The 25,512-nt window shown below is 43.5% G+C and overlaps 1 protein-coding gene across 2 annotated transcripts in view; it reads right to left on the reverse strand.

Annotated features, from left to right (window-relative positions):
• The window catches only part of TBCE (tubulin folding cofactor E), a 92,296-nt gene that overhangs the window by 12,328 nt on the left and 54,456 nt on the right, over positions 1–25,512 (reverse strand). For both annotated transcript variants that reach the window (XM_049644970.1, XM_049644971.1), the window contains exons 4-8: positions 13,345–13,530; positions 8,029–8,117; positions 4,106–4,205; positions 2,271–2,373; positions 782–858 (exon numbers count right to left, since the gene is read on the reverse strand). In XM_049644970.1, coding sequence (XP_049500927.1) covers positions 782–858; positions 2,271–2,373; positions 4,106–4,205; positions 8,029–8,117; positions 13,345–13,530 — 555 coding nt within the window. The remainder of the gene's footprint in view (positions 1–781; positions 859–2,270; positions 2,374–4,105; positions 4,206–8,028; positions 8,118–13,344; positions 13,531–25,512) is intronic.

Below are 25,512 nucleotides of genomic sequence, written 5' to 3' on the forward strand. Positions count from 1 at the left end.
TGATGGGTACAGGGAGCTCTGGGCATTATTTCTTATAACTGCATGTGAACCTCAAATCATCCCCCAAATAAACAGTTTCACTTAAAAACACCTGCATTCACCTGTATAATAAGTCGTTCCATACAGTGAAGTCTCATTGGCTTGAATCCTTTCATTGGGAATGTATTATAAATTTGCCCACGTTTAATTTCACATAGTAATTTAATGATATCAACAAAAGAGGCAAGACAACATATTTAATTTACTCAAGGAAAATAAGCTTTTCCATAGACTCAGTACATCAATCTTACACACACAGTGCTACCTACAATGCAGGATTTGATCCATATAAAAGCATTTCCTCTAGAACCTCCATTTAGAAACAGAAGTTAACTATATTTCTATGAAGCTACTAAAGTTCTGGTCTTCAAATATGTTTAATTCAAGGCTTACACTCCGATGGGCTGTGAGTAATTTGTGAGTAATAAGCATTTTCTCATTCTTATTTGCAAATCCTTAAAAAAAATAATGTTGGGGGGCGCCTGGGTGGCTTAGTTAAGTGTCTGATTCCATTTCTGCTCAGGTCATGATCTCACGGTCTGTGGGATCAAGCCCCACATCAGGCTGTATGCTGACAGTGTGGGGCCCGCTTGGGATTCTCTCTCCCTCTTTCTCTGCCCCTTCCCCCCATACTCTCTCTCTCAAAATAAATAAATAAAATTGATGATGGGTATAATGAAGATCATGTGTTTATTCAGGATGACTGAATGGTGACACGCGCGTGGACGTGAACCCTTGTTACCTTTCCGAAATGGAGATGTCGTTAGACTTGAGGTACAGCTCCTCCAGGACCGGCCACCCGGGGGCGCACCGCAGCACCTAGAAGGGAAACTCCGGTCAGGGCGAAACAGCCTCTACAGGTCCTTCCTGTGTGTTTACTACCGTACCTTCCCCATCAATTCAGTTCAGTTACCGTTCGGGAAACAAAGTGCCCTACGGACATTTCATCGCGGACTCTAATTCAGGCCAGGAGTGCCAGTGGACGGGCGGTAACACTTAAATGTTAAGGGCTGTGTTTTAATGACACGGCCGCATAGACATCGGGCACTCTAAGCTACGAGCGGGCCATCCAGGGGCGTCCTGAACTGTACAAGGCTCGTGCGAAGTAGACTTGCAGACAGGACAGTTTGCTTACCCAAAAAAGGAAGGGACTTGAGGTCCCCACCTGTCCTCGATTCTCAATGCCAACCCGGGTTTGCGGAGAGGACGCTAATCGGACGGTACTCCGCAACCAGGGTTTCTAAATTTCCCCACTTGCACTTCAGCCCCAGCATCTCGATCTCCAAGTGCCCTTCCTGTTCCGATGCTCAATCTGAACCCCACTCACCAGGGAGGAGCCCTAGGACACAGGCGCACCAGGCAGAGGTGATTCGTCCCTAAGGGAGGTGCCTCGGTGGCATTTCATAGACGAACCACTTGGCTGGGGATATCCTTATCTGCACTTGGTTCGAAAAAGGAATACGCTGGGTGTGTGAGGTCAGTTAACCTCAAACAGAAAATAGCAGTGCCAGATATAAATCCCAAACGCTGCCGGGTGAGGGACCCCCGAGCCCACTGTCGAGCCCAGCTGTCTATGATGAACGGCGGCTTCTAAGAGCCAAACTGCAAACAAGAAAAGGATGCGAGAATCTTCCGGCAGCTCCGCCTCGGAGCACTTGCGGGAAAACCCAGCGAGCTAAAAGCCCAATCCGCAGCTAACTTGGGGGCTTTCTAAGTTCAGCCTGTGTGAACTGCACAGCATTATGGAGCCCCACCGTCTAGAACGATGGCAGAACAAAACAGAAGGAGCCGAGAGAGAGAACACCGATCCCAAGATAGAAAATTCCACCTCACTACAACAAGTTTGTAACTCCTTTCTGTGAGGCAGTTTAAAGGATCCTATTATTTGGATAACGTGATTAAAATGAAGGCACAGGGGCGCCTGGGTGGCACAGTCGGTTAAGCGTCCGACTTCAGCTCAGGTCATGATCTCGCGGTCTGTGAGTTCGAGCCCCGCGTCGGGCTCTGGGCTGATGGCTCAGAGCCTGGAGCCTGCTTCCGATTCTGTGTCTCCTTCTCTCTCTGCCCCTCCCCGCTTCATGCTCTGTCTCTCTCTGTCTCAAAAATAAATAAACGTCAAAAAAAAATAAAAATAAAAATAAAATGAAGGCACAGTTTTGCCTCAATTGCCCATTAAGCCAAGAATTTAAAATTTCTTATCTCTGGGTAATAAACTAAAGAAATATGATTACCTCAGCCCATGTTATTCCTGTTCGGTTAAGAACCAAAACCTTCAGTGCAGGAAATGTTCCAGCTAGAGATGGTGAACCCGAGGGAAAGCGTAGTTTATTCTCACTGTGTAGAAAAAGACGACACAATGTGCTGAATGCTTGCTCTCCAGTAGGCCCGAGTGAAAGTCATAGAAAGCAACAATTTGGGATTTAATATGAGGCGTTTGGTTTGTTTCAACCTTAAAATGAAATCAAAGGTGCCTGGATGGCTCAGTCAGCTAAGCATCCGACCAGGTTTTGGCTCAGGTCATGATCTCACGGTTCATGGGATCGAGCCCTACATCGGGCTCTGTGCTGAGTATGGAGCCTGCTTGGGATTCTCTCTCTTTCCCTGTTTCTCTGCACCCCGCCCCCTGCTCATGCTCTCTCAAAATAAACATTTTATTAAAAAATGGAATTAATTAAAAACCAAAGGAGTCCAGACTATCAGTCCTACTGATACACTATACCAGAGGCTATAATTTTGCTTCTTCAGAGTCTCTAAACCCCTCTTTCCACTAGGATGCATCAAATAAATCACCACCTTTTCAATTTTCTCTCATGATCCTCATCTCAGGACTCAATCCTGACGGTCTTTTTTTTATTTACTTAAAAAATTTTTTTCAATGTTTATTTTTGAGAAACGGAGACAGCACGAGCAGTGAAGGGGCAGAAAGAGAGGGAGATACAGAATCTGAAGCGGGCTCCAGGCTCTGAGCTGTCAGCACAGAGCCCGATGTGGGGCTCAAACTCATGAACTGTGAGATAATGACCTGAGCCGAAGTCAGACACTGAACCGACTGAGCCACCCTGGCTCCCCCTGACAGTCTTTTTGAAAGAAGATACCATTAAAACATGTTAGCCCTTATTTCCAGAAGAGGAGACACCGTGGGTCAACTTACACCCTTTGCTCTATTTGAAGCACAATTTAGGCCTGACCATCTACTATAACTGAATCTGCCTGAACCAGGCACAACCCACCTATCTATGTAAAGCTGGCTCGAGTATGAAAGGGGATGCCTGGCTGAGGCCTTGGAAAATAAGGTTCAGAGATTGAAACTAAGCAAGAATTTGAAAAGGCCTGGAAAATTATGGCGTTAGTGAAACACGTATCTTGATGGAAAATCCTTATCAGAACTGAATGAAACAGCAGTCCAGTGAAATTATTCATTCCTAAAGCAATTAAATGCTAGAAACTTCAGAATGGAGAAGCACCTTTTTTTTTTTTTTAAAGATTTTATTAAGTAATCTCTACACCCAGCGTGGGACTCGCACTCATGACCCCAAGATCAAGAGTTGCACGCTCCAATGACTGAGTGAGCCAGGGCGCACCCAACAAGCACTGTTCATAGCACCTCTCCAATTCTTCAGTTAAATACCAACTCCTCCAGATGGCCCATCCCCTTCATGGTTAGGCTCATGAAAAATATGGAGATCTTGCTCAATAGGCCAACCCCCCCCCCAATCAAAGGAAAACACATTCCACCCCCCCACCCCCAAAAAGGGATACCTGGCTGGCTCAGTCAATAAAGCGTGTGACTCTTGATTTCAGGATCGGGAGCTGGAGCCCCACATTGGGCACAGAGACTAAAAGTAAGTAAAACACACCCCTATAGTGAGTCACCTCGTGTGACCATTTGAAAAACTACAATAACCAAGGAATATTAAATACTAAGTCAAAGAAAAAGTTAGAGTAAGTAAAGTCTTAAGTTCCAGTAAGCTGTCTCCCCCCTCCTTCCCACAGCGATGTCGTGAGGGAACAAGGAAAGATCAGGAGTTTTATACTAGGTGACAAATGGACGTCCAAGGGTTCATACCTGAGATTGAGAACTTCCAGGTGTTTGAGCTGATCAGCAATACTTAGGACTTCATCCCATGAGGACAGCAGGTTTCTTGACAAATCTACCCTTCTGATATCTCAAAGCACACATTAAGAAAGAGTAATATAGAAAGATTCAGACAAGACATAACAGTAGTTACCTCTTAATTCTGGAGCAGGGATTTTTATTTACTTATTTATTTTTTACCTTACACTCTCTATCTTGCTTGAAATTTTTTTTCCTTTTCTTCCCTTTCCTTTTCCCTTTATTTATTTATTTATTGTATTTGAGAGAGAGAGAGAATTTTAGCAGGCTCCACGCTCAGCATGGAGCCTGACATGGGGCTCAGTGTCACAGCCCTGGGATCATGATCTGACCCAAAATCAAGAGCCAAATGCTCAACCAAGTGAGCCACGCAGGTGCCCTACTTTTTACCTTTTTAAATCACATAACTCTTGCTTCAGATCCTGTGTCTCCCTCTCTCTCTGCCCCTCCCCAGCTCATACTCTCTCTCAAAAATAAATAAACATTAAAAAAATATTTTTAAAAGGAGGCACCTGGAGAGCTCAGTCCATTAAGTGTCTGACTTCAGCTCAGGTCATGATCTCACGGTTTGTGAGTTCGAGCTCCACATCAGGCTCTATGCTGACAGCTCAGGGCCTGGAGCCTGCTTCGGATTCTGTGTCTCCCACTCTCTCTGCCCCTCCCTAGCTCACACTCTGTCTCTCTCTCTCTCTCAAAGATAAATAAAAATTTTTTTTTTAATTAATCACCCAATTCTTTATTTAGAAATGAAAGTTTATCATATACTGCAAACTTAAGACAAACGTCTACAATCGAGTAAATAAGAACCAAATGTTATAACCAATGCTAAGCCATCCTGAGGATGTCCAACAAAAAGAGAAAAGAGAACCGTGTTAGTGACTGATTTATTAAGCACCTAAGGTGTGTACCCGCAGGCCTTGTCCTGGGCACTACCTACGGCTGCGGCCTCACGGCAACGCACACGCCTTCTCCTACGGTGCATCATTCTGCTCTGCAGGAACCTCCAAATCACGAGTGGCATCCCGAGGACACGCAACAGGGGTTAGCAGGGACAAATGTCCCAAAGTGCTACGGAGGATTTGGGAATTCAGGGGATAAATTAGGAGGACGGAAAGAAAAAGGCACCGAGCTGAATCCTGGAGGGGAGTGCCATGCCGTCCAGAAAGGCACAGCTTAGCAGAACCCCCGGGGACAGAGAAATGGGAAGAGAAGCTTGGAGCAGGACGGGGCGGCTAAAGGAGAATCTTGGATACTACTCTGCTATGGAGGGAAATTATTCAGTTCATCCATTTATCCCGCAAGTGTCGGGGCCCGGATTATAGCAGCGAACACAACCGTCTCACTGGGGGAGACGGCGTCAAGCACGTGGCTCTGCAACATGCCAGGTACAGACACAGGCTCAGAGTAACAGAGCAAAGGACAGAGGAAAGGGGTGTGTGGGGGCTGCATATACACTGGTGGTAAAAGCCCATCTTCTCTGTGAAGGTGCCACTTAAGCGGAGCAGCTCAGCAAATGAAGAAATGCCATCTTGGAGAAGAGCATCCGGGCAAAGAGAATGATACAAGCAAAGGCCCTATGGTTATAGAATGCAGGTGACCTACGACAGGGACAGCGAGCTCCAGTGTGCCTGGGCGGAGGGGGTGCGGGGTGCTGGAAATGCGGTCACATGGGCCGCAGGGGCCAGGCCACATCGCCAAGGGCCCCGCAGGCCACTACACAATCTCGGCTGGTCCCTGACCGAAACGGGAGGTACTGGGGGGTCAGGACCCTCCTGCGACCGCTGAGCTGGGTGCTTTCACACCCCACGGTCAAGCTCCAGCCACCTTTCATTTCCATGACGCTGCTGACTAGGGGCTGTCGGGGTTCCTTAGAAACAGTGAGTCCAGTATCCTTCCCTCAAAGTGTAGGCCAGGATCATAAATATACCTGCTAGTCTGCCCAGAGCACATGGACGCCTGCATTCTGAAATCAACTCCAAACTAACAGTTTCACGCAGCGCCCTCACGCACGTGCACACACACGCACTGCCCCTCGTGCACGCACAGTCCAAGGAGCTCCTGGCGTTGCACGGTGCCTGCTCGCAGGGACAGACCCTGCGCCCCGTGCAGAGTCAGCTGCTTCCCAGCCCGGCAAGCTCAGGGCCCCGGCGCTCCTGCAGCTTGTCGTCGGGACTCAGGGAGGGACCTCGGAGGGGGCCACCGAAAAAGGATGACTTAATTACACACAGGCAAAACTTCCACTTCAGGCAGGAATTCAACCAGGAACCGTGAGACATTCATCACCACATCTGCAAATATCAGCCGTGACTTGATTATCTCACGAAACCTCATTGCTTCTAGTCTGGGGGACGCTTTCCCCCCAGGAGAGAGCCACGTGAAAAAGCAAGATGCTGCCTCTCTAGCACACGGCTGACAACTCTGAGCAATCCAACTGCAAATGTTCCCAAACCCACCTACTGGCCACATCTTTTCTGATATGTTGAAAATAAGTCTTGAGCCACCCAATTCCCAATCTTCTCAAATCATTGGGGAGCCGGCCGGGCAGATCACAGAACGTTCCAGACGCTGCCGTGGCATCCCCTACCAAACTACACCCTCCGCCTCAGTTCCCTTAACCAGGGAGGAAGGGACCACGTTGGTTCAGCCCACGGGGGCGATGGGAAGGGCTGCTCACAGGCAAGGTGACCAGGTCCCGACCGACCCGCAGGCTGAGGAAGTAAGACACCCAGACATGCTGGCCGGGGAGCTCTGCTCTGATTTCGGTCACCATAAAGGATACACCATAGGTGTAGTTAGAAATAGCTGGCTAAAGGGGCACCTGGGTGGCTCAGTCGGTTGAGCATCCTTCCAACTCTTGATTTCAGCTCAGGTCATGATCCCAGGGTCTTGGGATTGAGCCCCATGTCAGCATGGAGCCCGCTTAAGATATTTCCTCCCTCCCTCCCTCTCTCTCTCCCTCTTTCTCTCAGGGAGCCCGAGTGGCTGAGTTGGTTAAGCCTGACTTCAGCTCAGGTCATGAATTTCATGGCTCCTGAGTTCGAGGCTCTGTGCTGACAGCTCAGAGCCTGGAGCTTGCCTCAGATTCTGTGTGTCTCTCTCTCTCTCTCAAAAATAAACATTAAAAAAAAAATGTCTTTAAATATTCTGTCTCTCTCTCTCTCTGCCCCTCTCCCCCACTAACATGCCCTTTCTAAAATTAAAATTAAAAAAATTTTAAGTTAACTCCCATTTGCCAGTGGGAGTTGTTGTGTTTTTAAACTTATCTCCCATATTTTTAGTTGTGGGCATGAAAGCAACGTAGGGCAAACACACACACCCCACTTCTAGGAGAAGGTAGAGAGAAGAGATTATAAGCCCTGGAAAAGCCTGTTTGGAGGTATTGTGACAGATGCACGCAGCTGCCTGAAACAGGAGAGAGGAGTCTGCTCGCTCACAAGGTGGCGGTCCAGGGGCCCCGGGGCTGGTGCAGGGGCCCTGTGATGCGGTCAGGCTCCTCCTCTGCTGGCCCAGGCCGTGCTGGACGGTCATCTTCACACAAGACGGCGGCTGGGCCCTGGGCGTCCTGTCCACACTCGAGGCAGGGAGCAGGGTAAAGGCTCTGGGCAGAAGGCAGACGCCAGCCAGGTCTGGCCCCTCATAAGAAGCCCTGTCCAGAGACTTCTGCTTGACATTTCCTTGGCTGGGGCGTGCACACTGCCTCACCTGCAGGCAAGGGGGCCTGGGAAGGCGAATAACTCACCCGGGCAGCCACTGCACCCGGTGAAACAGAGATGCCCTTAGGAAGACAGCTGGGGACAACAGACACAGGGCAGGCGACTGGCGGGGGTGTGGCACCAGGGCCAAGCCCAGCGTCCGATACTCCGTGAAAAGGATACTAGGACACGTTTTGGCAATTTCTCCTTTGTCGCCGGCACAACTCACCACGCAGTTCCTCAGAGAAATTTCCTGCAGCTTGCTCAGCTGACTGCATGAAAAAGAGTTCACACGTATGTACAAGCATGTACATGTCCCCTGGCTCTTTAAAACCTAAAAAGCATTTCAGGCATATCAAAAGTCACCAAAAATAACAAATACCGGCACCCACCACCACCCACTTTAAGAAATAAAGCTTTAGGGGTGCCCGGGTGGCTCTGTCTGTCGAGTGTCCAACTCTTGATTTCAGCCCAGGTCATGATCTCACAGTTCATGAGTTCGAGCCCTGCGCTGGGCTCTGTGCTGACCATGCAGAGCCTGCTTGGGATTCTCTCTCTGTGCCCCTCTCCCCCACTCTCACTTTCTCTCTCTCAAAATAAACAAACATTAAAAAAAAAAAAAAAGAAAGAAAGCTTTAAACTACAAAGAAAAAAAGCAAGCATCACACACACTACAAATAGAAATGAAGTCCTCTGCGTTCCTCCCAGAACATTTCCCTTCCTTCTCTGCTCCCTTTGGATAACCAGTATCCTACACTTGGTGTTTATTTAAACTTGAGCATTGAATAGTTTTACCACACGTTTGCATACCGCTAATTATAGTATTCCATGTATAATGAAATTTGATATAAACGGTATTCTACCATATATATCCCCCTCCAACCTTTTCCCCGTCAACAGTATATCGGTCAGCAGTGAGATTTAGCTATACTGACCCTTGTACTCTAGAGCCACTCATTTTTATACATGATAGACCACAAATAATTTATTTACTCCTCTGGTTATTCCCAACCATGCTGTGTACCTGCTGCTCTCACACATGAAAGTCTCTCTAGGGTTACATCCTGGAGAGCGTGCATCCCTTCAGCTTTATTACGTAATCTCTGAAGCCACTTCTTCCGTGCAGAGAATCTGCGTTTTCTACTCAAAGAGCCCGTGTGTCTAGTCTCCGAAGAGTATCTAGAACGTGAAATCTGGAGACCCATCGCCGGGGTTCAAATCCCAATTCCACTACTTCCTTTGGACTTCAGGAAGTTAAAATCCCTGGGCCTCCGATTCCACAGCTTTAAAATGCTGTGGCATACACACGTGTTTACAGCATCATTACCGCAGGAGCCCAAGGGTAGAAACAACCCAGGAGCCCATCGATGGATGATCGGATAAACAAAGGGCAGTGCATCCACACGGTAGAATACTACTCAGCCTTAAAAAGGAAATTCTGACATACAATACACTGTGGGCAAACTTGAGAACATGATGCTAACTGAAAGAAGTCAGTCGCCAAAAGACAATACCGTGTGATTCCACTCACGTGAGGTTCCAAGGAGTCAACTTTGCAGAGACAGAAAGCAACATGGTGGCTGCCAGAGGCTGCGGGTGGGGGAGGGAAATGAGCTGCTGTTTGATGGGGACAGAGTTTCAGTTTGGGAAGGTGAAAAGGTTCTGAAGGTGGAGGGTGCTGACGGCTGCACAACAATGTGAATGTAGTTAGCACCACCAATCTATACTTAAAAATGGTTAAGATGGGGGGCACCTGGGTGGCTCAGTCGGCTGAGCGTCTGACTTCAGCTCAGGTCATGATCTTGCGGTTTGTGAGTTCGAGCCCCGCGTCGGGCTCTGTGCTGACAGCTCGGAGCCTGAAGCCCGCTTTGGATTCTGTGGGTCTCTCTCTCTGCCCCTCCCCAGCTCATGCTCTGTCTCTCTCGCTCGCAAAAACAAATATTTTTTAAAATGTTTTTAATAAATAGACAAATGTGGGGCGCCTGGGTGGCTCAGTCGGTTAAGCGTCCGACTTCAGCCAGGTCACGATCTCACAGTCTGTGAGTTCGAGCCCCGCATCGGGCTCTGGGCTGATGGCTCAGAGCCTGGAGCCTGTTTCAGATTCTGTGTCTCCCTCTCTCTCTGACCCTCCCCCGTTCACGCTCTGTCTCTGTCTCAAAAATAAATAAACGTTAAATAAATAAATAAATAAACAAATGATAAAAAACTGACAACCTTTGAGGGAAACACTCAGATGAAGACACAGGCACTTACTATTACAATCATCAGAATCTGGGGGAAAGGCAGCAGCAAAGGTCTAACACAGAACCTTCTAAACCTGCTCAGTTCACGGCGCTCTTGGTGTTTTACTAATTTTTTCAGTGTGTCCCTGAGACAAACAAAACACCTCAGTTTCCATTTAGTAAGTAGTTAGGGCCAAACAACTTAACTATTTACGTCCGTGAACTTAGTGTCAGCTGGGCCCTGCACAACTTCCCAAACCCTGGAATCAGATTGGACATCACTATCTCCATTTCTTGTTTCCATGATGATTTTCAGGAGATGCTTGCTTTTTATCACAGCCATCACCAAAAACCCAGCTTTGCAGGGATAGGACACCCACAAAAGGAACCGCAGGAATATCATGAAACTGAACAACCTCAAGCTAATAGCTTGCTCTGTGTCCAACAGAGGTCACCATTCCCCTCTAAAGTTAAAAATACCCTGCTGTGCCAGTGAGTTCACTGCAGTGCCCGGGGGACCTCACTCCAAAGCCAAAGCCATGTCCAAGAGAAATCCCACATACTGGTTTTTCTTTTTTTAATCCAATTTTTATAAGTCTTAGTGGTACAAACTCAGAGCTGGTCAGCTGGATATTATTAAGGAGGTAATATGATGGCTTAAAGTAGAGGTTTCTTTCCATCCTTAACACAGATGACTGAATTTCACTGCACAATCTCACTTGTTATCCCCAGCAGCTCTAACAGCTTAGGTAATGTTTTGCAAATGAAGAAACCGAGGCTTAGAATGAGACATACTAGCTCTAAAAGCTAGAAAGTGTCAGGGTTAGAAGTTGGCTTAGCTGACATCTGAACCCAGCTTGACTCCATCATTGGTCATTTCCAAGAAAGTCACTGGCAATTACTGAACACAATGATGCTCAAATAGTAGGGTCATTCCCCCCCCCCACCCAAATTCTTGAGTTATACAGTTGTTCATAAGCTAGGGGAGAAAAATAGGTTTGCAATTTGTCAATATTGACAGAATCGTGGTATTCTCTGAAAGAGATTAACCAGTAAGAAAAAACTGTGCCTCTTTTGGGGTAGGTAAAAGATACCACGATATGTGCATTTTTTTCATTACTTGCATTTTAAATGGAAAAAAATAAAGCCAAGAAATCCAACCCTATGAAGCACATAGTTCTTCAAATCTAAGTAAACCAGTAGGATAAAAAGCAAAAAATACTCATGACAGTTATCTCTCGGTGGTGGCATTAAGTCATAACCTCCTTTTGTTCAATTTATAGTTCCTAAATTTTCACCAATGAGTGTAAACTGCTTTGTGATTTACTGTCAAGTTGTTGCGTTTTTAAAAATCTCAATTTATGGGGCGCCTGGGTGGCTCAGTCGGTTAAGCATCTGACTTCAGCTCAGGTCACGATCTCACGGTCCGTGAGTTCGAGCCCCGCGTCGGGCTCTGGGCTGATGGCTCAGAGCCTGGAGCCTGCTTCCCATTCTGTGTCTCCCTCTCTCTCTGCCCCTCCCCCGTTCATGCTCTGTCTCTGTCTCAAAAATAAATAAACATTAAAAAAAAAAAATTTTTAAAAAAATCTCAATTTATTCCAAGTTTTTTTTCCTCCTTCACAGTTTTATTTTTTTTATTGAAAAAAGTTACATATAGGAAAGTATGTGCATTAGCCTACGTATACATAACTACACATCTCCGTGATTTTAAGTGAGTTTGCACAGGTGACCACCACCCAGATCAAGAAATAGTACAGGGTCGCCTGGCTGGCTCAGTCCGTAGAGGACGTGACTCTAGATATCAGGGTCGTGAGTTCAAGCTCTGCGTTGGGTGTGGAGCCTACTAAAAAATAAAAAAAAATAAAGTGAAATGATAAAAAAAAAAAAAAAAAAAAAAAAAAACATAGTACATTCCCAGGACTCGGGAAGGCCTCTTTGTGCCCCGGACAGCTGCTTCTCCCTCCCCTTAAAACTGTCTATTCTGACTTCTAACACTATAGATCAGTTATGCCTGCTTTTGACCTTCGTATACACGGCATCACACGACGTGTACTTCCTGGTGTCTGACTCCTGGACGCTATGTTTCTGAGATTTCACCCACACTCTTGCACAGAGCTGTTGTTCGCATGTTCACTGCTGACAGTACGCCACCGAATGAATGCAACACTATTCATCCGTTCTAGGTTTACAGATATTTGGATTGTTCCCGTGAATTTTCCCTTGTTGTTGTTTATGGGGGTCATCTATGCTACAAAGCAGAGGTATCAAAGAAATGAATTTATTCTTCAACACTGTCACCATGTGCACTTTATATTTTGTATTATGTTAAATATTAACAACAATAACAACAGATAAATAAGATAGCAAATAAACGTACTTAGAACAAAACCACAGTTTAATTCTTTCACTTGAGAAAGTAAAAGATTGCAGCCCTAATAAGCCACGCGGCTACAAACCTCCTCTCCACAGCGGCCACCAGGGGTCGCTACGAAGTCACCTCATCCAGGTCAGGGTCAAACACCACAACACTGACCATCAGTTGACCTGCATATCCTGGGAGGTTCTTGTGCACTTGTGTCTTTGTGGGAACATGAGCTTCTACTCACTCTGATTCAGATAGTGCGTTGGAGCAGAAAGCCCCTCTGCATAGAACCACAGTGTCCAGAGAGTTTCAGACAACAGAATGTTTGCATGCACAGTTCTACAATGGATTCTTTAGTGCCCCTCAGACTGCTACATAATAATCTGAGGTCCTTCTAAAAGCAAAAGCCCATGGTATTCTGATTCAGGTTTGGAATGGGACCCAAGATTCTGCATTTTCACAAGCAGCCCATGTGACAAGGGTGTGCAGCCAGAGATGGAAGCTAACTCAGTTCTAGATGGCACCAGCATGCCACAAGGCAGGTGAGGCCTCTGCTCCCATTTCTGACTTATCTCCGGTTAGAAATGTCACCATGAAATAAAAAAGAACCGAAATGTCAGTCTTAGTTACTTATCATACAAGGCAGTCGGCATAAATATGAATAATGGGCAACCCAATGTTTCAATTCCATCTGGCAAAGCCCAACAACCCTATACCAAATTAAGAATTTTAGTTTCCCTGAAGACTTCAATCCTCAGATTCGTCTGATTTCAATTTGTGTTTGTGCAGGAAGGCCAGACCAGTTTGGGAGCAAAGTGTTGAGTATCAAAACACAGTCAGTCGGGTGAACTTCGTTCAATCCTGACCGGTGATGAAATGGTCAAAGTCAGTTCTGCCCTTATCAACTCTACATACCTTTGCTGTTTTACGACAGAGTCAAAACCAATAGTTTCCACAGGTTTATTTCCAATTGTAACAGGTTGCTCTTTTCCATCTTCCTCCGGTCCATCTTCTAACACGTAGCGATTATTCACTGCAGTGAGAAAGTCCACTCCAAAATTTACTTTGTTTGGACGAACAAAGGATCCTCCTGTTGGGTGCCTGGGGAAAAAGGAGAAATGGAACAGATGAAATATCATCAATGTGGACATTTAAACACAAGGACACATTTGAAAATCCTCTGTAAATTCAGTCTGCCAAGAATGTAAAATGTCTGCATTTACAAATTTGTTCACAAATATTTAGTAGCAAATAAAAGCAATCACACATTTTTTAAAGATTATCTTTTTCAGTAATCTCTACACCCAGTGTGGGTCTTGAACCTACAACCCTGAAATCAAGAGTTGCATGCTCTACCAACTGAGCCAGCCACACGCCCCAACGATTACATAATTTACAAAAAGAAGAGAAAGAAAATTTCATCCACCAGAATGGTCATAAATGCAACGTTCTGAAGGCCAGCAAATTTTTCTCTATGCCGAAAAATTAAAATCAGCATAAAAGGAAAATAATATACAAATGTATAATTGATACGATTCCTCAAAAAGGGTTGTGAGCTTATGCAAGCGTATCAAGTCCCAACAGGTCAACAAACAAGAAATAAGGAACAATTCGCACAAGAGGAAACGGAAGTATTAAATCCATAGGGGGAAGTTTCACCTTGCTAATTAAGAAATGCAAATTCAAATAATTAAATTATTCTCAACAAAACTGGCAAAAAATAAAGAAAAATCCTAACACCTCAAGGACCTCAAGACTGGATTTTTCATTGTATAATCCTACTCTAGGGAATTTGTCAGCAGACAATCATTTAAAAATAAAAACAGGGGCGCCTGGGTGGCTCAGTCAGTTGGGCGTCCGACTTCAGCTCGGGTCACGATCTCACGGTCCGTGAGTTCGAGCCCCGTGTCGGGCTCTGGGCTGATGGCTCAGAGCCTGGAGCCTGCTTCCGATTCTGTGTCTCCCTCTCTCTCTGCCCCTCCCCTGTTCATGCTCTGTCTCTGTCTCAAAAATAAATAAAAACGTTAAAAAAAAATAAAATAAAATAAAATAAAAACAAAATTGAATTTACAAAGCTTCTGTATAATAGCATTTGTTTGTGACTGAGGAACTCTGGACACCATAAAAAAGCCCAGCTGAATAAGAACTATTAATTCAACCAGACAGATGCAGTCATTAAAAATTCTAGCTGTAACACTTAATGAAGTTACAAAATAATGTTGAGATTTTTAAAAATCGAACCAAACTGTACATGACACACGTATAGAGGAATCATATCCAGACAGAAAAGGACTGAATAAGGACACAAAGAAATGAAAACATTTAAAAAACAACTTGAACTAAATATATTTTAAAAAGCTTAAATATGGGGCTTAAACAGAGAATGTGGGAAGAATTCTACAGAAATATAGGATATTTTACCACAATTTCAGCTATTAGAGCAATTCTTAGTAATAACCTCTAGCAGGATTTAATGGAAAGACTAATTATATTACTGTGTGCAATGGCCACTCTGTCAGGCTTTCAAGAGAGTCAAAGTGGATCTTTGGACCCCTTAAATGTCACCATCCACTATTACATCATGGCAACAAGACCTTATTTTTAGAATAATCTAAGTATGCGCTATAAAACAGCCATACATGTTAATATTAATCACTTAAAAGAGTAAATGATGAAATACATGAATGGCCAAAAATTACAAATACTATTTCGTCTCGTTACCTTTAACTCTTAAAGAAATTGAACCTTCCTAGAACTCACCAGAATTTAAAAGGATGAAAACTTATACTGATAAATTTTGACCATATCAACATACACTTTTTTTTTTTTAAGTGGGGCCACAGAGAGCACCACAATGTGAAAGGGACTTGTGATCCCCAGAAGTCAGAAGTAATGTCTCAGGGAAGCAGAAATGGCACAGAGGTCACTAGAGCCCCCCCCCCCCCCCCCCCGCCCAGAGTGTGGTGTCCTGGAAGGCAGTGACGAAAGGGGACGTAAAGGGGACGTGTCCAGTGCTATGGAAGGATGTGAGGGGACGGCTGAGGCTGGCCACCAAACCTAGCAACTAGAAGGTGACCCTGGTAGGAGCACTGGGGAGGCAGCCTGGCAGGTGAGTTCCAGAAAGGGAGAGGACACTGGGCCCAATGGCTACTCTCGCCCAGAAGGGCTTTACCGCAAAGGGGAGAAGGGCACAGGGCAATGGCTGAACAGAGGGGATTAAAAGAGGGAATGTCTTAACGATGGGAGGGTAGATCTGGTCTGTATGCTGTTGAAAATAATCCAATGGACAGGGGAGAATGGAAGACGCAGGAAATTAAATTTTCTGTCGCAGCAAAATCAAGTTCTGGGTCTCTACAGTATGTTGTGATATCAGAGGATCACTGACTAGTGGAAGCTTCCTAGAAAATATTACATTTTACCCTAGGATAGGTTCATGCTGTAAAAAAATGCAGTTCTGTTTTAAGAAGTGCAGTTACATTACTTGGCTAGAGAGCTCAAATACAGCTAGCATCACTTCTTAAAGAGTTCAAAGAGATCTTCTTTAGAGATTATCTAGGCTAGGACTCCTCAAACATAACCTAAAAAGCAGGGGGCCTGGGTGGCTCAGTTAGGTAAGTGTCCGACTCCTGGTTTCAGCTCAGGTCATGATCTCATGATTCGTCAGATTGAGCCCCACATTGGGCTCGGTGCCACTCTCCCTCTCTCTCTCTCTCTCAAAATAAATAAACTTAAAAGACAACAACACCTAAATATCAGAAAATCACTGAAAAATCTTACTGGATTCCACCCCGGGGATACTCATTCAGTGGGGCTGGGCTGGAGCCCAGGAATTTGCCTATTTAAAACAATACTGAGGGCTCCTGGGTGGCTTAGTAAGTTAAACGTCTGACTTCGATTCAGGCCATGATTGCACAGTTCCTGGGTTCAAGCCCCACACTGGGCTCTCTACTGTCGGCATGGAGTCTGCTTCAGATCCTCTGTCCCCCACTCTCTCCCTCTGCCCCTCTCCTGCTGGTTCTCTCTTTCTCTCTCTCTCAAAATACATACTTCAGTTGGGGATCCTGGGGTCCACTGTTAGAGAGATCACGGCTATGACCCAAAATCTTGGATTTCTGACTACTGGTGCACTGCTATCCTCTCCCACGTCTCTGTCTGGGCTTATAGATACAAATTAATGGCTTCTTTTGGTAAATTGAACACATTCCTTAAATTCCTAATTAACCTATACATTCCTCAGATGGGAGGCAGGATCAGGATAGACTGGGAACAGCTCTGGAGTCAGGCAGAGCTGGGATCCCCCAGGGCTCCATTACTCACTGGCTATATGACCTCAGACAACTGAATTTACATTCTCAGCCAGCTGCCTCAACTATAAACCCCTATCATCAAATGAGGTTATTTATAAGGATCAAATACACCATCACTACATTGCCCAGTGCAAGCCATCTGTCCTTTCCATACAGTACTGTATCTCACGTACCATTAAACATAAACCCACATGTTCTCAAACACTGGGATATCCCAGAAGCCATACTCTCTAAACTCAAGTGGCTGCCCAACTTGTTCAGATGGGCTCCTGCGGTGTAGAACATCAATGATGACATAATTTCGTGATACAAACTATGTAGTTTTGCTAAGAAAAAAAAAATGCAGTTACTAATACATGCAAGATAAAGTTCACACACGACATCAGGCACAAAGCTGCTATCTACTGCTACATAAAAACTGCCCCCAAAGCATAGGGGCTGAAAACAATGATTTACAGGGCGCCTGGGTGGCTCAGTCCATTAAGTGTCCAGCTCTCTGGCTCAGGTCACAACCTTACAGTTTGTAAGTTCAAGCCCCACATGGGGCTTTCTGCTGTCAGCGCAGAGCCTACTTGGGATCCTCTATCTCTCTTTTCTACCCCTCTCCCGTTTGTGCTCTCTCTCAAAATAACATGAAAAACAAATAAAAGCAATAGCCATTATCATGGCCTGTGAAGGAATGGAACTCTCTATTCGGGGCTCTGTCAAGTGCTTTGTATGTGTTGTTTAGTTTAAAAAAAACACACACAAATTAAGAAACTGGAAGCAGCAAAACAAAAGGTTATTATAAAGGAAGATTAAAGGTTATTACAAAAAAAAAAAAAAAGAAAAACAAGCAAAACCCTCCAGAAATATGGTATCATTAATTTGTGAATTTCTCATCTGTAAAACATTTAACTTGTGCATAAAAGTTTAGACACCAATGCTTTGAATGTTCCAAAAGAGCATCATGTATTGAGTAAGTAATATTCCACAACTCAATACTTTGACAGTCTAGTAGGTGCTAAGAATGAGGCAAGGTGCTTTCATAATACAGATATCTTCATTTGAATAGGCTCATCTAGAACTCTTAGGTTTACTGGCAAGATGCGCTTCCAAGAAACAGAAATGCACCCTCAACAAGGAACACTCCATGCCTCCGAGTAAGAGGAAATGGCGACGTGCACCAGGCTGGATTTCAAAACCATGCAGCTTACTATTGTCTGCTAGGTGCTTCTCCTTCTCCTTTTTTGAACCAGAATATCGACTGCAGTTACTCTGACCCTCTCATCACTGCATGCTGGGTGTGAGGAGGGCCGATAACTTTTTACTTCCCAGACCTCTGGATCCAGGAGCTCCTGATGGGCACCTACACCAGAAAATGCATCCAAGGAGCCTCACTGGCACCTGGAAGTAGTTTGGCAACACCTTAGATTTCGAGCCAGGGCCAAAAGGGGTGAGACTCTTGGGGGTGAGAGGAGCGAATGGGACATGGGGAAGAGAGGGGAGTAATGGTGACAGCTGGTGAACTGTGGTAAGTTACTTCCACAGATGACTCCAAGCCCACATGCCCTTTGGCAATGGGATTTTGCCACTTGTCCCATCAACAAAAACCTATTCCCCCTCCTCTTGAATCTAGACTCACCCAGTGACTTGCTTTTACCAAAAAGGAGTGAAGCCTGAGCCTTAAGAGGCCTCGCAGCCTCCATTTTCACCCTCTTGGAAAACAGACACCGTAAAGAACCTCATGCTAGACTATGGTGAAAGGCCGTGGGAAGAAAGAGAGAAACTGACCCATCTAGAGGAGTTCAAGCCCCACGCTGGGTGTAGAGATTATTTAAATAAATAAACTTTAAAAATATATACTCTTATGCCTCCTGAAAGGATGTGTATCACAAAAAGAACCTTGGGTCTAATGTGTATTCGACAAAGAAGGAGAATCTTTGTGGAATCTTGCAGGACAACCAATAGATTGGTAAAAAAGAATGGTACTTTTGTCCTACCACAGGCATCAAACAGGATCCTACGTGTAAATGCTTATGAAGATAAAGTAGCACAACAGAAGCAGTATTATCGAAAATAAAACATTTATGGAACTGTATAACATTTTCAATAAAATATTATGGTTGAAACAAATGCTTCAATAAAATATTATGGTGCTTTTTCTGAAGTAAATTGCAGAGATCGCTTTTGGATTATCTCCTTGCGTTTTCTGTCAGGGCAGCACACAAAGAGATCTTGTGTTTACTGCCAAATAAATGCTACTAATGGTAAACATCTCATGCGCACAAAGCTGAACGAAGCCCCAAGATGTAGTCAGGTGTTGAAATAACTCCAGACAGTTTAGGATAATAGTTTATATATCTCCATCTATCTAAATGTGTACAAACAAGTAGGTTTTGCATCTAAGCGACAGTTACGAGAATCTCACATTTTTAAAACAGGTTTTAATTTACAAACTAGTGAAATCTGACATTCTAATGAAATGCAAGTATGAAATTTATCAAATAGTACTGGTTTGCCTTAAAGGAGTAACATGGGGGGGGCGTGGAAATGGAGGAAGATTTGTCTTTTTTCTGTTTTTTGGAAGATCTATTTTTCAAACATTATGTGATTTAAATGAAAAAATAATCCTAGTGGCAGTAATCAAATGAGAAAAAAAATAACAAAAGGCACCCAAATTGGTAAGACAGAAATACAACTGTCACTATTTGCAGATGACATGATACTATATATAGAAAACCCTAGAGACTCCACCAAAAAAACTATTAGAATAAATCAATTCAGTAAAGCTGTAGGATACAAAATTAATACACAGAAATCTATTATGTTTCTATACACTAATAATGAAGTAGCAGAAAGAGAAATCAAAAAAATGATCCCATTTACAATTGCAGACGCAATTACCTAGGAACAAATGTAACCAAGGAGTGAAAGACTTTTACTCTGAAAACTGTAAGACACTGATGAAAGAAATTTAAGAGAACACAAACAAATGGCAAGATATCCCACGCTCATGAATTGGAATAATAATGTTGAGATGTCCATACTACCCAAAGCAATTGACAGATTCAATGCAATCCCTATCAAAGGACTGTCAGCAGCACTACACAGAACTAGAACAAACAATCCTAAAATTTGTATGGAAGCACAGAAGACCCAGAATAGCCAAAAGCAATTCTGAGAAAGAAGAACAAAGTGGATGTATCACAATCCCAAATTTCAAGCTACACTATAAAGCTGAAGTAATCAAAAACAATAAGGTATTGGCACAGAACACATAAATCAGTGGAAGAGAATAGGGAGCCCGGGGGGGGGGGGGCAGGAGGGGGACCTCTATGACATAGGAGGCAAGAATACAATGGGGAAAGAGCAGTCTTACAATAAATGATGTTGAGAAAACTGAACAGCTACATCCAAGAGTGAAACAGGACCACTTACACAGTGTGCAAAAATAAATTCAAAATGGATTAAAGACCTAAATGTAAGGCCTGAAACCATTAAACTCCTAAAAGGAACATAGGCAGTAATCTCTTTAACAAGATTTTTCTGGATATGTCTCCTCAGATAAGGGAAACAAAAGCAAAAATGAACCATTGGGACAACACCAAACTAAGAAGCGTTTGCTCAGGAAGGAACCCATCAACAAAACAAAAAGGCAGGGCACCTGGATGGCTCAGTTGGTGAAGCATGCAATTCTTGATCTCACAATTGTGAGTTCAAGCCCCACAGTGGGTGCAGAGATTACTTGAAAACAAAGTCTTAAAAACAAAAAGAAAGGAGAAGGCAACCCACTGAATGGGAGAAGATATTTGCAAATGACCTATTCATTAAGGAGTTAATATCCAAAATACATAAAAAACATACAAGTCAACATTAAGAAAAAACAAATAATCAACTAAAAGATGGGTAGAGGACTTGAATAGACATTTTTCCAAAGAAGACACACAGAGGCCAACAGACACATACGAAGACACTCAGCATCACTAACCCTCAGGCAATGCAATCCAAAACCATAAGGAGACACCAGTCAGAACAGCTACCACCAAAAAGGCACTAAGTAGGTGTAGGCAAGGATGTGGGGAAAAGGGAACCCCTGTGCACTATTGATGTGAATGTAAATTCATGTAGCCACTAAGGAAAACAGTATGGCGGTTCCTCAAAAAACTAAAAATTGAAATACCAGGGGTTGCTGGGTGGCTCTGTTAAGCATCTGACTCTTGATCTCAGCTTGGGTTTTAATCTCAAAGTCGTGAGCTGAAGCCCTATGTTGGGCTTTTAAGTTGGCATGAAGCCTACTTAAAAAAAAAAAAAGAAAGAAAGAAAGAAACAAAAGGAAATACCATACAATCCAGCAATTCCACTGCTGAGTAATTACCCAAAGAAACAAAAAACACTAGTTCAAACACACATATGCATCCCTATGTTTATTGCAGCATTATTTAAAATAGCGAAGATACAGATGCAACCTAAGTGTCCATCCATAGATGAATCCAAAAGAAAGATGTGGTGTAGACAGACATACAAATACACAATGGGATATTTACTCGGCCATAAAAAGACTGCAATCTTGCCATTCACGACAACACCCTAAAGGGGATTGTGCTAAGTGAAATATGTCAGACAGAGGAAGACAAACACCATATGATTCCACTTATATGTGGAATCTAAAAAACAAATGAACAAACAAAATAAGAACAGACTCCTAAACACAGGGAACTGGTGGTTACCAGAGTGGGGAGGAAGGTAGGGATAAGCGTAACAGGAGAAGGGGATGAAGAGGTACAAACTTCCAGTTAAAAACAGGTCATGGGGGTGACAAGTACAGTATAGGGAATATAGTCAATACTACTGTAGCAATAATACATGCTACATACATGTGTCTGTATGGTGACAGTGACTGCGTTTATCGTGGCGAGCACTTGACGAATGACAGCATCGTCAAACACAATGTTGTACACCCAAAACCAACAAAACACTACATGTCAGCTATACATCAACAACAAAATACATGAAAAAGCATAAGCACGCAAGTTTAAAAACTAGCACAGTTATAATAAATGATAAAACAACAATGTAAAACAAATACCATGGTTTTCCTTTTTGTTCTTAAAAATCTACACTTTTTAAACAGTGGTAATGAATCATTCAAGAAGAAATCTTTATTACTCTTTAGTTCGGCTGCAGGCAGATGAAAGGAGTTGGAATGGTATGTATTAGGTAGTTGCAAAGTAGATGCTGTGCCCTTTACAGATCAAAGGATAACATCAAAGATCAGTCTCCTCTGGCACATTCCTGGAGGGTTTCTCAGAAAACAAAACGGCCCCACAAATAATGAAAAATGCCAGTTGAATGAGTGCCCACCAGTAACAATAAATCTCCAAAAATAAACTAATAATTTACATAGACTCCATAGAGATTCTAGATTAATATGGAGATGTTGCAACCCAACACCAAAATTCTGAACCCTGTCCAAAGAGAAAACATATGGGGAAGGAGCAGAAGGAGGAGGGTCCAAACGTTTTACTCATTAGCATTCAGCATGTTCCAGTTCCTTCCTCTTCCTGCCCACCAAGTACAGATGATGCTAACAAAAGGACATCCTGATCATGGCCCTGGTAGAAGTGGAGACTCCCACAAACCCCTGTAATCGAGGCTCAACCTGTACCATTATCCCCAACGGGTAAATTCAGAGTGCCAGTTAAATTTGAATTTCACCATGCATTTTGTATATTTATTACCTGCATCTGGCAATCTTCAAAGGTAAAGGGTCCCCAAAAGATTACAAAATTCTCCATAGGAAGCATTTTCTCACTGGGGATTTAGATGCTGCATCCTGGGAAAGGCTGGGTCCCTGGGGAGACTCCAAAAAATGTTGTTGATCTTCATAACCTATTTGCTGCAGGCATGTTTAGAGCCTTTCAGGCAAGCTCACAGAACTAACTGTTCAATTTCACTCGACTATGTATATTGCTGTATGTGAGAAGTGACCTGGCGAACTCATGTTCCCAATGGAAAAACACTCGGTTAGCTAAGCATCTTTTTGTAGACTGCTCCTGAGTGATGCAATTTTTATTTTGCCCTGATTTATGGGAGTCTTCCAAGTATGAAATGCCTCTCTTCTTCATCTTTTGCAAGCCATCAGTACATTTAGTGACTTTTTAAAAAAATTCTTGCAACACTTTATACCACACCAGGGAAAGTAGTTTAGACTGATTCGTTAATGCCATCGCAAGAACCTCAAAATGCTTTACAACAATCTTTACGACAATCTTTATGGCACACACAGGATGAGTTCATCAAGATTGTATTTTGTAAGTTATCCAGGATTGTGCACAAAGTCTAAACAGTGTGTTTCCTCTGATGTCAGGTATTAGATTCCATTCACTGGTGCCAAAGAAAAGTCACATTTTTTTTTTTTTTAAGATTTTATTTTTGAGTAATCTCTACACCCAAAGTGGGGCTCAAACTTACAACCCGAGATCAAGAGTTGCATGCTCCACCAACTGAACCAGCCAGGTGCCACAAAAAGTCACACTTCAAGATTTCTTGCTCACCAGAAAAATTAGGTAACTGCTTGGAAAGAGGGCATTTTAAATAAAACCTGAGCAGTGGAAGGCTGTCCCACACAGTTCTGTTTACAGTATACTCTCTAGGTTGAAAGAAAAAACTGGAAATCACTCTGCTATCTAAGGGACAAGGTGCCGAGAACATCAAGGTTCATCACCTTAATTGAATGCCTCTACTCCCCAAGAAACAAGAGATGGAGAACAGCACCCAGGAAAGCGCTGCTGACCAGTTCATAACACAAATTCTAGGAGAAACTGTAAACTAATATTAACTGGTAGTGTCCCAAATATTTATTATGGGTAATAGCTCAGGAGATCACCCTATTTACTGCAGGTTATATCAGAGATCAGGCTGCAACTACAGAGTGACACGAAATGATCAAAACCCAGGTTTAGAGGGGGCCTTAGGAGGCGATCTGGTCCACTCCCTAATCCTCTTCTGACACACTCACACCAACTACTGGGGGTGGAGAAAAAACCCCACAGAACGATCTTATTTTTAGAGGACTCCAATGAAGAGAAATCCACAGCCAGGATTTCATCAGCTCAACTAAAATGCTATCTTCATAACCCATTGCCATATTTGGTCATCAGTGAAAAATATTAATGACACCTGTCATAACAATCTCAAAGAGTCAGAGTAAGGATCAAATGTGATAAAATATGGCGACACTATAAACTAACTGTACAAATGTTTATTCCCTGGGTTAAAGTGAAACCCATATTCTTCCGTCAGGTGATTATTAAAGGAGAGATTAGACCCTGGCAAATGTTATTCCACTTTACGCTGGAGTCTCATGAGATTAAGGTGAGGCGAGCTGGTCGTGGTAAAATCTACTGAGAACGACGTGTGCCATGAGTCAGGCCTTGAGAACGACACGGTCTCTTCTAAAAATCAGTCGTCGAGGGGCAGGACCTTACTCTGAACAGCAGAGCGTCAGTCATCCTACCAACCTGATGCTGGGGACGCGCACCAGAACTCACCAAAATCCACTTCATACATCCTGACATCTTGCTTAAAATGCAAAGTTTTAGAAGATTTGAATTTCACCATGCATTTTGTGTACTTACTACCCGCATCTGGCAATCTTACTCAAAGGTAAAGAGTTCTCAAGAGATTACAAAATTCTCCATAGGAAGCATTTTTCTCATTGGGGATTTAGATGCTGCATCCTGGGAAAGGCTGGGTCCCTGGGGAGACTCCAAAAAATGTTGTTGATCCTCATAACCTATTTGCTGCAGGCATGTTTAGAGCCTTTCAGACAAGTTCGCAGAACTAACTGTTCAATTTCACTCGACTATGTATATTGCTATATGTGCCAGAGCACCTCTCTCCATTGTTATATATGCAACACTAGCAGTCCCCTGATATTAACCCAGGCTTCTGAAGAGAGAAGGATCCGAGTTCTGCTCGAATAGGATGGCCTGGGACTCATTTTTCTTGTCGAAAACAGGTACACTACCATTTTGCCATTTACCGTAATATTTCACACGCTTATCATGAGAAAATTTGTGATCTGACAACTTAAAATTGCTTCAGCTTCATGAAAATAACGTCTAAACATAAAGAAACATGTTTACTGTGGTAAAATACTTGTCATTATGACTTTCCAAGTAGAATTTGCAATATAAAAAAAGACTGCAATGAATTTGACAGGGAAGAAGCACATATGACATATTAGGACGAGATCTGAATTAGCTCAATAACAAATAACATGTAACATAATCTGTTTTGTCTGATGCAGAGACTCTAAGATATTGGTATAAGCTTTATTAGTCATGTTCTAATTATACCAATATAAACATTAACAACTATACAGATCATTCCTTCACTCTAGGCAAGTGGTTTTCTACCACATCGGATCCAATGCTCCTCTCTGTACTGCCCAATAAATATCCTGAAATGGAATTCATAATTAACATTATCTACCCATATAGGGCATTAAAGTCAACAAAAGGCTCATTTCAATGAAACGAAAGAAAAGTAGTTTATAGTAAGAGAAATGTCTGCAAATGCTCAGGCATGACTACACTAGAAGACATAATGAAATCAGGAAATGCTGCTCCAAGGGTAAGAATCCAAACACTGAGCCCATGTCCTTGAACCGAGGCCTCCTATCAGCACTTCAGGCAAATCCTAGATCTGCCAGGACCAAAAGAACCCTTGATTTCTATACTCAGAATAACTAAGACTGCAAATATCACTCTACCTAAAGACCACGAAGGAC

This window comes from Panthera uncia, chromosome D2 (assembly GCF_023721935.1).
Source record: "Panthera uncia isolate 11264 chromosome D2, Puncia_PCG_1.0, whole genome shotgun sequence".
Taxonomy (NCBI): Eukaryota; Metazoa; Chordata; class Mammalia; order Carnivora; family Felidae; genus Panthera; species Panthera uncia.